This window comes from Malus sylvestris, chromosome 4 (genome assembly GCF_916048215.2).
Source record: "Malus sylvestris chromosome 4, drMalSylv7.2, whole genome shotgun sequence".
In the NCBI taxonomy this organism is placed as follows: domain Eukaryota; kingdom Viridiplantae; phylum Streptophyta; class Magnoliopsida; order Rosales; family Rosaceae; genus Malus; species Malus sylvestris.
In genome coordinates this window covers 26,422,408-26,436,557 of record NC_062263.1, presented here as the reverse complement: position 1 = coordinate 26,436,557, position 14,150 = coordinate 26,422,408, and the positions used below count along the sequence as shown (strand labels likewise).

At 37.7% G+C, this 14,150-nt stretch overlaps 1 protein-coding gene across 11 annotated transcripts; it reads right to left on the bottom strand.

Annotated features, from left to right (window-relative positions):
* Positions 1-331: 331 nt before the first annotated feature.
* LOC126619540 (pectin acetylesterase 10-like) lies at positions 332-11,919 on the bottom strand. Of its 11 annotated transcripts, none has more exons than XM_050287945.1 (12): positions 11,429-11,919; positions 10,730-10,812; positions 10,297-10,426; positions 10,118-10,191; positions 9,847-9,933; positions 9,647-9,771; positions 9,492-9,552; positions 9,323-9,376; positions 8,921-8,998; positions 8,715-8,820; positions 1,273-1,415; positions 332-1,169 (listed from the first exon to the last, which is right to left on the bottom strand). In XM_050287945.1, the coding sequence occupies exons 1-12, from the start codon at positions 11,613-11,615 to the stop codon at positions 1,080-1,082; spliced, it is 1,218 nt and encodes a 405-aa protein (XP_050143902.1). In that variant the 5' UTR covers positions 11,616-11,919; the 3' UTR covers positions 332-1,079. The 11 variants fall into 11 exon arrangements, with proteins under 11 accessions (XP_050143902.1, XP_050143896.1, XP_050143895.1 ...); XM_050287936.1 differs by lacking the exons at positions 332-1,169; positions 1,273-1,415 and adding exons at positions 7,861-8,347; positions 8,454-8,599 and having other exon boundaries at positions 11,429-11,913; XM_050287939.1 differs by lacking the exons at positions 8,715-8,820; positions 8,921-8,998; positions 9,323-9,376; ... (5 more) ...; positions 10,730-10,812; positions 11,429-11,919 and adding exons at positions 1,534-1,639; positions 1,747-1,824; positions 1,909-2,023; ... (4 more) ...; positions 3,095-3,177; positions 6,802-8,053.
* Positions 11,920-14,150: the final 2,231 nt, after the last annotated feature.

Genomic DNA, 14,150 nt, shown 5'->3' with positions numbered 1-14,150 from the left:
AAAATTTTCCACCACTCCTATTAAAACACGTGGTGTAACACTTGTGTTCCTATCACAACTAAAAATTTCTCCAGAAATGGGGAAAATAAGATAAAATAGCTGCATGGATTGATTACTTAAATCTAACAAAAGCTTTGAGTTTTCGAAATGATCAATTTATGGCCTTTCCACTCCTCCATGGTAAGCCAAAACTATTAGAAGAAGTGATTAATACTTCAACGTACTTCTTAGATTTAAGCCAAAAAAATGCCCTCTTATTTCTTGGCCAGCAAGTTTACACAACATGGTCAATAAAGTGTTTCCCAAGTCATGTATGTAACAAACACAGTAATTTTGAAAAGCACAAAAGCTTTTATTGATACTTTTCTCTATAGAGGGATCCCACTCAATCGTAGCTGAATTGGTATCTACATGGAGAACATATTGTCAACGGTATACATACTAATACAATAGTTGCGGATATGTTATCGACATGGATCCCGCTTGTATAGGAAGAGGCCTGATTTTCTCCACACTTTACTGGGATAATGGAGATTTGATTGTGCCTACTTTACTGTGGTACGTCTCTTCTTAATGTTGCAAAAGTCCTGCTCCAGCTACAGATGAACGGATTCTGCTTAAGAATTGGCCCCATTTTCTCTATACATATATAAATTATGAATGTCAAAATACAAATCAACCCTGAAACGTGTACATAGAACTAGATGAGAAAGGCCATGTATGCGCATCCAACAATAAATATCATCATACTTCCACGTAAACCGTTTGAATTGTGTCCGGCAGAGTGGGGGAAATTGTGTCCAGACCACGATGGGAGATTGACTGTGCTGGAGTCAAGGAACTCATACATCTTCCAGACAAGGAATCCGGTATCACCGCACTACTGACCGTTGTCACCATGGAAGAATGAGAATATTGTTCAATCATCTGCCGGCGCTTTTACCGTCTTTTATCCAATTCATTCATTTGTTTTTTGGTCTTTGAACCTTGATGGTAGAATTTTATTGATTTCAATTATTACAAAAATAGTGCAGACAACTCAAGACAATGACCGTGTAAATAATTTGATCAAACAATGATCATTCGAGAGCCAGATCGCAGCAAGTTTCATCAACAACCTTAACCTCTGATCTATCAAAATACCAATCTCCAAGAGCTTCTCCAATTGTCTGCAGTAATCCGTCACATACAAAGTTTTAGATATCTTCAAACTCTCTCTGCATATAATGCATGTGTTTGTGTTTGCGTGTGTTAGTAGTTAAACAGGCTCACCTTGTTTCCAAGAGCTGGAAATTCATGAGCAAACAATGCACTTTCCTTCGTTTGACAGTGCACCAAACACGAATTTATGAACATCCCATTTTGATTAGGCATTGAGAATTGTTTTACTGCATTCAGCATTTGATTCCTGAATCCTGTTACATATATACCCGAAAGTTAACGCCACAGAAGTTACATGTTTAGTTTGTTTCTCAAGCTGTTACAAGTTTTAAGAGTTGAAAAAAAAAAAAATCCTTGTATGTGGGATTTCACCTTGCAGAATTTGCATCTGTGATGCAGAACAACTTGCAAGGTTATATCTGCAACTCTCCCACTCGCCACACGGATCTGCTGATGGTGGAACTAAACTGTTATTGATCTGATTTCAAGTGGGAAAGTACAATTCAATGCATTCTTTCAGTAAAAGTCCGTCCAGTAATTCTCAAATAATTAAAGACCATACTCTAATTCAAAATGAACAATTACCTGCCACGAATCGTATGCTGAATTGAGTATAAATAGCGGGGTTGTAATGTTCACAATTAAGTTCTCCGGGAAGAAGCACTGCAAAGTAAGTAGTGTACAACTTATTTTATGTTACCACCTATTTTCAAACCAAAACTGCCAAGAGGAAAACAACTTGTTTACCGAAGTAGGATCGAGGTGACTAGTACAGAATCGCGGCAGATTTTCTTGCACCCCCTGCAAGCTTACAACACCACTATAATAATCCCTCATTGTGCGTTCACCGGAAATATCAACCCTACGATTCCATACGGGATATCACCAATAAAATTTTAAGTGTTAATTACTAGCAAGGAACATTGACAAAGAGAAAAGACATTACAGATATAGTACTCACGCGTCAAGAAAAAATCCAGCATCACTCAGGCACTTCACTTTTGTACTTGTGGGAAACAAGCCCCGAAACTCATCGCAGTGCAAAATTGCTGACAGACCGCCGGCAGAGCAACCACAAAGAAGAGCCTAAAGGATGATGGATTAATATGCATTGAGAAGTGGCTTAACATGGCAACACAAATAATTCTTTAGAATGAAGAAATGTAGTACATTTTTCGCGTCACGCATTCCCTTTGACATCAAATCGTCCATTGCAGATAACCATATACGCTGTCCTCTAAATTGCAGTTTTGCTTCCTAAAAGCAGAATCGCTATATTTTAGCTTCTCATTTGCACTTATGAACAGAAATACACAAAGTACCTTCCGTTAAAAGGAAGTCAATTTTCTTTCCAATAGCTGCAGCACTACTACAGCCCCTATCATAATTTTGTGGAAAAATGTGAATGGCAAGATCATCCACCAACCTGACGTTCGCTGTCCCCAGAAAATGAAGCACCGTCACAATAGCGGAGCTCTACTCTATTCCAGTTGAAAAACTCTGCAGTCCCTTACAAGATAATGGTTAAGATGGCTAAACTAAAGGAAAAAAAGGCAGATTCAGGCATCAGCCTTAAACAATGTAGCATTAAGTTTGAGAAGAAACCGGGATTTTCCTCAGATTGATTGCTTAGTATTCCAGAAAATGCCATATATGGTTCCATGTACGCTGATGATCCCAATCCGAAAAGTGAAGTTGTGCGGTTAGAACAACTTTTGGTGTCGTTACACCATGCTCCTCCCTGCATCAACAAGGACTTCAGAGGGCTGCTTGGTGATCAATCAACTAAAAGGAATCATGAAGTCCAAAAGAAAATGAGTAGAAGGAAACATGAGCTTGCCATTTTTCTCAAACTATCTTTATGATATAATAATCCCAATATCGACATAGAAACGTATAAAAGATGTCATTTTTTCTGATCTATCTCACAAACCTGAAGGTGAATGAGCCAACTGTTCGCTCCCGATCCATATCCATGATGTAAATGATAAGCAGGTGCTGTTCCATCCAAGCAGACTGCAGAGTAGGTAAATTAAAAGGAATAAGGATTAATTAAGAACTGCAAAACTTTTAGAGCATACATCATTGTATGGCATACCTGCTCCTTTAGCAGCAGCTTCTTTGACGAGTGTTAGCTCTACCATGAGTAGTGTGTCATTAAAAGCCTGGGAGCTTCCATTGGTCTCCGACAAAGATGGCACCGTCTCATCAAGATTCTTCTCTTCCACAAACCCATCAACCCAAGTTCTGAACACAAGTGCTGTTACAATGCCAATCCACAAGAACTTCACCATGGCTCTCCTCTCCCTTCAATCTCTCCGCCAGCCAAGTCTTCGAAGACGTAGATATAAAAAGGAAACGCAAACGAAGCACATGGGTATAAATCAAGGAAGAGCTATTCAATTGCAAATGGCCATTATCTTTATTCATTCTGCTATAAATCAAGAAAAAGCTATTCAATTGCAAATGGCCATTATCTTTATTCATCCCTGCAGACAATCAAAGGGTCAATGGTGAGGAATCTTACACAGAAGTCATTCCAAATAATTCGAGAAAGTCTCATATATTGCCACAATCATTGAAGATTGTTAATTTCAACTCTCTCCAAAATGTGAACTGAGAGAGAGAGAGAAAGAGAGAGGAAATCACATAAACACCATATTAAGATATGTTCCAAATTAGGAAGGGTAACATGGGAGTAGGATGATTAACGTAATACACAAGTTATCAACTCTCTTTGTCTGGTTTCGAACTGTGGAGCATAATTTAATCAGAATAGAGAAGCAGCTGAAGCAAATAGCAATTAATTAATTAGTTAATCAATTACCAAAGTAGAAAAGGTTTTTATATAATACACACATACATATATATACATACATACATACATACTCAGAGAAGTCTCTAAAAACATGGTTGTTCAGGGAAGACGCCAATTGCCTACTTGTCAACGGATGGAATTAAGATTAAAACTGAAAAGGGAAGAATGTTTTAATCTGTGATTTTTAGGGCGATACTATTTTGACCTTCAAAACTGACACATTTGTTGATACACTCTCTAATATTGGTGAGACCCAAAAGTTACTTGTAACTAGCTATTTAAAGTATGTTTATATCGTCTACAATTTACGCATCCAACAATAAATATCATCATACATCCACATAAACCGTTTGAACTTGTGTCCGGCGGAGTAGGGGGAATCGTGTCCAGACCATGATGGGAGATTGACTGTGTTGGAGGCAAGGAACTAATACATGGCCCAGACAAGGAATCTGGTATCACTGCACTACTCACCATTGTCACAATGGAAGAATGAGAATATTGTTCAATTATCTGCCAGCTCTTTTACCGTCTTTTATCCAATTCATTCATTTGTTTTTGGTTCTTGAACTTGGTAGTAGAATTCTATTGATTTCAATTATTACAAAGTTATTTCATTAAGCAGACAACTCAATACAATGACCATGTAAATAATCGGTCAAACAATTCTCATTCGAGGGCCAGATGGCGGCAAGTTTCATCAACAACCTTAACCTCTGATCTATCAAAATACCAATCTCCAACAGCTTCTGCAATTGTCTGCAATAATCCGTCACATATGGTAAGTTTAAGATATCTTTAAACTCTCTCTACATATAATGCATGTGTTTCTGTTTCTATTTGTGTGTGTTAGTAGTTAAACAGGCTCACCTTGTTTCCAAGAGCTGGAGATTCATTAGCATACCATGCACTTTTCTCGGTTTGACAGTGCACCAAACACGAATTTATGAACATCCCATTTTGATTAGGCATTGAGAATTGTTTTACTGCATTCAGCATTTGATTCCTGAATCCTGTTCCATATATAACAGAAAAATAATGTCACAGAAGTCACATGTTTAGTTCGTTTCTCAAGCTGTTGCAAGTTTTATGAGTTGAAAAACTTCCTCGTATGTGGGATTTCACCTTGAAGAATTTGCATCTGTGATGCGGAACAACTTGCAAGGTTATATCTGCAACTCTTCCACTCACCGTGCGGATCTGCTGATGGTGGAGCTAAACTGTTATTGATCTGATTTCAAGTGGGAAAGTACAATTCAATGCATTCTTTCAGTAAGAGTCCGTCCAGTAATTCTCAAATAATTAACACCATATTCAAATTTACAATGAACAATTACCTGCCATGAATCATATGCAGAATTGAGTATAAATAGCGGGGTTGTAATGTTCACAATTAAGTTCTCGGGGAAGAAGCACTGCAAAGTAAGAAACAGTGTAAAACTTACTTAAAGTTACCACCTATCTTCAAATCCAAAACTGCAAGAGGTAAAAAAAAAGTTGTTTACCGAAGTAGAATCGAGGTGACTAGTACAGAATCGCGGCAGATTTTCTTGCACCCCCTGCAAGCTTACTACACCACTATAAAAATCCCTCATTGTGCGTTCACCAGAAATATCAACCCTACAATTCCATACAGGATATCACCAATAAAATTTTAAGTGTTAATTACTAGCAAGGAACATTGACAAAGAGAAAAGACATTACGGATATAGTACTCACGCGTCAAGAAAAAATCCAGCATCACTCAGGCACTTCACTTTTGTAGTTGTGGGAAACAAGCCCCGAAATTCATCACAGTGCAAAATTGATGACAGACCGCCGGCAGAGCAACCAGAAAGAAGAGCCTAAGGTATGATGGATTAATATGCTTTGAGAAGTGGCTTAACACGGAAACACAAAAATTTCTTTGGCATAAAGAAATGTAGTACATGATTCGCGTTGCGCATTCCCTTTGACATCAAATCGTCCATTGCAGCTAACCATATACGCTGTCCTCTAAATTTCAGTTTTGCTGCCTAAAACCAGAATCACTATATTTTAGCTTCTCATTTGCACTTAGGAACATAAATACACAAGGTACCTTCCGATACAAGGAAGTTAATTTTTTGTTCCAATAGCTGCACTACTATAGTCACTATCATAATTTTGTGGGAAACTATAAACGGAAAGATCATCCCACCAACCTGATTTTCGCCCTCCCCAGAAAATGAAGCACCGTCACAATACCGGAGCTCTACTCTATTCCAGTTGAAAAACTCTGCAGTCCCTTACATGATAATGGTTAAGACGGCTAAAAAAAGGCAGATGAATCAGCTTGAAACAATGTAGCATTAAGTTTGAGGAGAAAACCGGGATTTTCTTCAGAGTGATTGCTTAGTATTCCAGAAAATGCTATCTCTGGTTCCATGTGCGCTGATGATCCATAAGGTGAAAGCTTGCGGTTAGAACAACTTTTGGTGTCGTTACACCATGCTCCTCCCTGCATCAACAAGGACTTCAGAGGGTTGCTTGGTGATCAATCAACTAAAAGGAATCATGAAGTCCAAAAGAAAATAACTAAAACTATTTTCCTCAAACTATCTTTACGATATAATTATCCCAATATCGACATAGAAACGTATAAAATATGTCATTTTTTTCTGATCTATCTCACAAACCTGAAGGTGAATGAGCCAACTGTTCGCCCCCAATCCATATCCACGATGCAAATGGTAAGCAGGTACTGTTCCATCCAAGCAGACTGCAAAGTAGGTAAATTAAACCGAATAAGGATTAACCAAGAACTGCAAAAGTTTTAGAGTATACATCAATGTATGGCATACCTGCTCCTTTGGCAGCAGCTCCTTTGACGAGTGTTAGCCCTACCATGAGTATGTCATTTGCAGCCTCGGAGCTTCCATATGTCTCCAACAAAGACGGCACCGTCTCATCAAAATTCTTCTCTTCCACAAACCCATCAACCCAAATTCTGAAAACAAGTGCTGTTACAATGCCAACCCACAAGAACTTCACCATGGCTCTCCTCTCCTCTCCTCCAATCTCTCGGCCACCCAAGTCTTCGGAAACTTAGATATAAAAACGAAAGTCAAATCCTGATTAAACTGGAGAGGATTTGAATATACGTACGTTAGTGCTTAGTCAAATCTGGCAGCTCCAGACGTCGCATCAACAATTTTTTACCAACTTATCAGAAAATAAAAGGAAATGTGCTGAAAAAAGAGGAAATGAATTCTTATAGGACTAAGTCAATTAAAGCTGCCCAGAAATGGGAAAAACTAAGAAGAAATGTCCGGTATGAACTTCCTTAATTTAACAAAAGCTTGGAGTGTTCGATTTCGAAATGAACAAATCAAGGCCTTTCTCATCCACCATGGTAAACCGGACTACTTCGGATTCCGCATGGTTATATATACAGATACTGTCAGGGGATGTTGTTGATGCTTCAAAGTAATCCTTCGATTAAGTCCGAAAACCGTCCCCTCTTTTGTTTTTGTTATCTCAGAGTTTACGCAACTTAGTCTGCAAGTTGTCTATATAGAAGAGTGTTTCCCAATTCATGTAACAGACGCTGATTGACAGTGACTGGTGAACACAAAAACCATCACAATTATCAAATAATCCCTGAAAAATATCAAGCAAATAACATACTGATGGTGGGATTAGCCACAGTGCCGACGCACAAGAACTTCACCATGGCTCTCCTCTGCCTCAATCTCTCTGCCTTCGAAATATGGCGATAAAAACGAAACTCAAATCCTAAACTGGTAAAACATTCGACTGCACTTCGGCTCTTGGTTAAATCAGAATGTTCATTGAATTCTTACTTTGCTGTGGCCCATCTTATCACAACATAAATGGAAATAAAATTTAAAAGAGATGAATTCTTGTGGGAGTAATTCGACCGAAGTTGCCCAGAAATGGGAAAAAAAAATCGAATGGCTGCAATACAGAGTTGCTAACACCTTACATAAAACACTAAATAGAACCCAGAATTAAAATCATCACATAATATATTACAAACTCCTTAAAGAAGTGAGACTTCTCTCTACCTCTTCAACTACTAATTTGCTAATGCACCAACTGAGTTTGTTGGAGACATAATCAAAGATATGAAGAACTTGCACGAAAAACATTACATCAATTGCGAAAGGCTTGCTGATGGCATTTGCGCTTCTCAGCAGATTTCCTTTTTATTGTCTTCTATATCAATTTTCAATCCAACTATAAAGCTATTTCGTTCAACGAAAGGGAAAACTAAGCTCTTTCGAAATTTAGATTGTGGCACGAATTGTCACATGGGTAGGGACAATCTATGGCCTTCACGCTTGTTCTGTCGAAATACCAATCTCCAACTGCTATAGCAATTGCCTGCATATCATCGGTCACACATAAACATAAGAATTTAAAATTTAAGATCGCTTTATTTTTATGATTGGACGAGAACTGGATACACTAAGTTGCATCAGAGGCTCACCTTGTTTCCAATAACTGGAGAATCATCAGCAAACCATGTATCCTGCCTCTCGGATTGGCAGTGCGCAAAACACGAATTTATAAACAGCCCGTTTTGTTTAGACATTGAGAACCGTTTTACTGCATTCAGCATTTGATTCCTGAATCCTGTTTAAAAGAAGAAAACAAAAGTTCTTAACAAGTTGTACAAATTCAGTTAATTTGTTTCTGAAAATGCTATAAAATCTTAAGATCCAAGGTAGTTCCTCAAATGTGGGATCACCTTGAAGAAAATTGATCTGTGATGAAGTACATTTTGCATGGTTTAATCTGCAATCGCGCCAGTAGCCGGCAGGATCTGCCGCCGGTGGAGCTAAACTGGACTGGATCTGTTTTCAAGTAGAATCATTCCATCATTTCTCAAACACTGTGCAGCATGGAACATCAGGTAAAACCAAATTTTAAAATTCTATAATAACGAAACTTTACCTGCCACGAATCATATGCTGCATTGAGTATAAACAGTGGGGTTTTGACGCTGGAGATCAAGTTCTGAGGGAAGAAGCACTGCAAGGAAGGGGATGGTAATTGAAGAGTAAATACTAAATAGCAGTGCACATAACTTTTCTATATTTCCACCGGGGTGTGATATCCACACACCCCATTTTACTTCTCACACACCCTTCTAATTTTCGGCCGTCGGATCGGATGAATTGAAGAAGATCAACGGATAGAAATTAACAAGGGTGTGTGAGAAGTAATTTGGGGTGTGTGGATAGCACACCCCATTTCCACCTATCTTCAAGTTTTTTTGTGTTTTTTTTGTTTTTGTCAAACCACCTATCTTCAAGTTAGAAAAAGATATATAGGAAGGGAAAAGGAAATTATTACCGAAGTCGGATCAAGGTGATTAGTGCAATAATGTGGCAGATTTGGTTTCACCCCCTGTGATAAGCATAATATAATACCATAAGCATACATTGAAAACATGCACACACAAAAAATGAAGATAAAACATGGATTGATAGTGGGTTACAATTCTTTAGGATCGAGTCATTACCTGCAAGCCAACGATGCCACTATATAAATTCCTGAGTGTGTGTCCACCAGAAACGTCATGCCTACAAGATCCAGGTTCCCATTTAAAATCTGTGTTAATAAGCTAGAGCACGCCTTAACACTGGAAAGAGAAAGGGCATTCCGGATAGTACTTACGCATCAAGAAACAATCCAGCATCACTCAGGCACTTCACCTTTGTATATCCTGGCATTAAACCTTGGAACTTATCACAGTGCAAAATAGCTGCCAGACCTCCGGCAGAGCAACCTGAAAGAAGAGCCTGAAACACAATTGGTTAATATACAGTAAGAAGTGGCATAGCATGAGAATAGATCATAAGTAAGAAGCATTGTACCTGCTTGGCGTAGCGCATGCCCTTTGATTTCAAGTCTTCCATTGCAGCCAACCATATACGCTCCCCTCTAAATTGCAGTTGTTTAGCCTAAAAGCAAAATCACTATATTTTAGCATCTCATGTGCACATATGAATGAAAATAGTCAAGTTATCATCCAGTACTACCATATTTATGTTGGATTTATCAGTTTGAAGCCAATTTTTAGCTGCCAAATGATATCAATACCGCCATTTGGTAGAAAAATGTAAACATTGAGAACATCCTACTAACCTTGTGTTCACTATCCCCAGTAAAAGAAGCACCATCGCAATAACGAACCTTTACTCTGTTCCAGTTGAAAAAATCTGCAACCCCATACATGATAAGGTGAGGGTCAAGACGACTAAACTAGAAACGAGCAGATGCAAGTATAATCTTAGACAATTTAGCATTAAATTTGAGGAACAAACCAGGATTTTCTTGGGCTTTATTGCTCAGTATTCCACTAAATGCTACCTGTTTTTCCATGTATTTTGATGATCCCCGCCTTGATGTTTTTCGGTAAACACAAGTTCTAATGTTGTTACACCATCCTCCCCCCTGCCACAAGATGTTTATTCAAGTCAAGTCCTAAACTACGCAAATTGTCAACAAATCAAAGGACTTGAGAGGCTTGTTTGGAGATCAATCAACCAAAAGGTAACATGATAAAAACATGTTTTACGTATTTAAAAAACATTGTGGATGATTTTAAAACTAGTCATCTGATCATTTGCATGCACGACACGCTTGGCAGTTCGTATTTCAGAAACCATCTTTAGGATTTTGATATACAAAAGAATGAAGATAATACTGCATAATTACAAGATGTCATTGTTTTTTATTTATCTCAGAATCACAAACCTCCAATTGAATGAGCCAACTATTTGATCCTGATCCATATCCGCGATGCAAATGATACCCCGGTAAGGTTCCATCCAAGCAGACTGCAAAATCCGAAAACTCGAGTAGGTAAATTAGGCCAAAATAAAAATAAGACAGATCTCAAATAAATATATAAAACTCAAGTCACTATCATTCAGGAACAATGAATAAGAAATGATTCACAATATGAATTGGAAAATAAATAAATAAAAAATTCATCACCAATCACATCAGCTTCATGATAAACAGTATGCTAATCATTCAAGCAGGAATCTCACTCAGAATCTTAGACCACTGAAGGAATTAAAGAACTCAGAAAACAGAATTTCAAAAAGTAATAAATAAGATGTTTCCAGGAAAATTGCAATACAAGCTACAATAAATACATAAATCGAGGGACAAAACAAAGCAATCAATATATAGCAAATAATCTGTTTTCTCTCCTCTCCGAAAGAAGTACAGAGAAAAACAGGAAAAAGGTTCTAACTTTATCTAATCAAGCAATATGCAAAATGTTTCGAATAAAAAAAATGAAAAACGCAGATGTGGGTTAGGCCAGTTTGCCCATGCCCGTCCCGTTCAACAGAGTTCGATTCCCAATCCCCGTAAATCAGAGTAGTTTAGAATATCGTCTTGTAACAATATGCAAAATGTATACCATAGGAGTGGAGATTTTACCTGCTCGTTTAGCTCCAGCTCCTCGAATGAGGGTTAGTCCAACCATCAGCAAGTTAGCTCCGACCTTGGCCTCCCCGTAGCCCTCCAACAATGCAATCTCTGTTTCATTGTATCCGTACTCCATAAACCCAGCAACCCATTTGCTGAAAGCAAGTGAAATTACAATGCTAACCCAGAAAAGCTTCATCTTTCCTCTCTCTCTCTCTCTCTCTCCCTCTCTCTCTCTCTGGTTCAGTGATTCAAATCTCTCTGCCACCACCCAAGTTTTGAAAAATATAAGCTTTACTTATAAAAAATGTTGGAAAAGAAATTGAAAAAAAAATGCAAACTTTGGTTTGCCTTGGTATTTGGAGAAATGGCCCAAATGGGTAGTGACTGGTTTCAGTAAGTGCTATACCATTTCATGGAAGATTTCTTCAGCTTGGGAGCTGATAAAACTCAGTAAATCTAGAGAGTGTGAGCGAGAAGAGTGTTTGGGGGGCTTTTAAAGGTTTAATTGCACCACAGGCACGTTTCGAATCTTAATTACGTAATTTTGGAGAGCAACGCTAAAGATACCGGCAGTCACGGACAATGTCAGCCGTTGATTTGAGTGAGAACAAAAGATTGAGAAAATTAGGTTGTCCTTTTATTTTTCAAGAAAATTAAGCTTTCATATAATGTTATTAGTGTCGGTGTTATAATGAATTTACTATGGGTTTGATATTTTATGCACTTAAAGTATAATATTAATAAAATAAATATATCTTTTATAAAATGGATAGTCACATCACATGATTATAAAAATAACGCTCTATGTAAACCTATGTGCAATGTATTAAATCACTTTATTTTAAGCACTCGAAGTGTCCCCCTTATTATGTAAAACAACTATTTTTATATGGATAGAGCTATTCACATGCTCATTTTTACTTACACACATTTTTGTTAATTTTTAGTTAGTTATTGATCATCTTCAATCTATTCGATTTGAAGATCGAAAATTGATAGGGATGTGTGAGAAATTATAAATATATGTGCCAAACTATACTTCAACATCATCACCACTAGTGGAATCACACGTCTTCGTGTCAGAACGAGAAAACAACCCGAGAGAATAGCAATCGAGCATAAACTACACTGCATCGTGCTTTGTTCTTTAGAAGTAACTTGCATGGAACTGGTTTATCACCGTATGACATTTAAATTCAATAATACAATGTCATGTAAACGTCATTCTCATCTTCTTCCGACAAAACCCGCTCCTTGAACCGGGTTTCTCCTATTTTGACGTGGATTCCAACAACCCGTTTACTTGCGGGTCTGCAAGTCACTTTTCAGAAGACCAGCGGCCGTGACGGTGACAACCGTGACATTACATAAACTAAAAGTGGTTGGCTCTCTAGTCTCTCCTCTGGGTTGGAGAGCAGAAGGAAGGTGGTGGTGGGCGTGGTGATGGTGAAACAATGAAAATGGTTATGACTTTAATGTGGGTGTGGGGGATTTGTTTGCTTGGGATGCATACAGCTGTTTATGTGTTTTAACACTAAAAACAATCATATCACCACCTTGATCCGACGGTCCATATCGAGTGGACCTACCATGGTCATTATTGTAGTTGATCTTTTTTTTGGTAAAAATTATTGTAGTTGATCTTTTATTCGTAAATATTGTAGTTTTGGGAGTTCAAATTTTGCATGTGCAGTGTTTTTCGCTGAATATATTGACTCCTGTCGACTGATAAATGGAAAACAGACCTAAAACAGTACATGTATAAATTAATCCATAATTTCGGCTGTGATTAATTTCCTTGTCAGGCAAAATCTAATCCTTAAGTTAACCCAATTTATATTCTCTTCTCTACAACCCTAGCTGCTATCTAGAGAAAAAGCATAAAGGAAAAATCCCTCAGCCGCTGACTCTGGCTTTTGGTTTTAGGGTCAGCAGCAACTCTTATGGTCCTTTTCTTCTATTTTCTTTCGCGTTTCTTTTTTAGTTGTGGTCGTTCTTTCGTTGTGTCAAGAAGAGCTTTCATAATTGTGGTTCCTCTCTTGTTAGAAGAGCTTTCGTGATTGTGGTCGCTCTCTTGTTATGTGAAGGAGAGTTTTTGTGATGGCTATAACTTATAGATCACACTTAGATCTTTAAGCAACAACTATTGTTTAGAGTTAATGTTGGTTTTTGAGCATGGCAAAGGACTATGAGGAGGAAGCTCGACGTTTTCTGGAGATAACTCATACTAGTACTTCTTTTCTGACAATTGCAAGATCATCAAAGGCAGTGCGGTCTATTTCTCGTAATGTTGTTACGTTGATTCTACGACTCGCAAGGTTGTTATCTTTCGTGTTAGTTAGATATATGCCTCCATGCCCGTGGTAGTTGAGGATGTAATTGTATTCATGATGAGTTTTGTAAATGTGAAATTGTATGATGTTTTTTTGCGTGTATGACCTTTTGGTCGTATCAACAGGCATGTCCTATGTACGTTTTTAATGGATTCTTAATAAATTATTAATTACCTAAAAAAAAGGTTATGTTCACTTAATTAACTCTTATCATGTAACTGAGAGTATATCGTATTCTTGTAATTTCTTATTACGTTACTCTATCACGTGATAAGAAAGAGTGAAATAAAATAATTATGTCCTGGTTAGAATGTATAATCTCCACGACCAAAAGGTGTGTGAAATTTCTCTAACTGTGACAGCAACATTTACTTGTACGGTTTGTTCCCAAGATTATT

Coding starts and splice junctions, on each gene's coding strand:
- LOC126619540 (XM_050287936.1), bottom strand. CDS start 11,615: ATGAAGCTTTTCTGGGTTAGCATTGTAATTTCACTTGCTTTCAGCAAA. Junction 9,934..10,117: donor CTGGGGATAGTGAACACAAG/GTTAGTAGGATG, acceptor TTTTGCTTTTAG/GCTAAACAACTGCAATTTAG. Junction 8,821..8,920: donor CAGCATATGATTCGTGGCAG/GTAAAGTTTCGT, acceptor ACTTGAAAACAG/ATCCAGTCCAGTTTAGCTCC.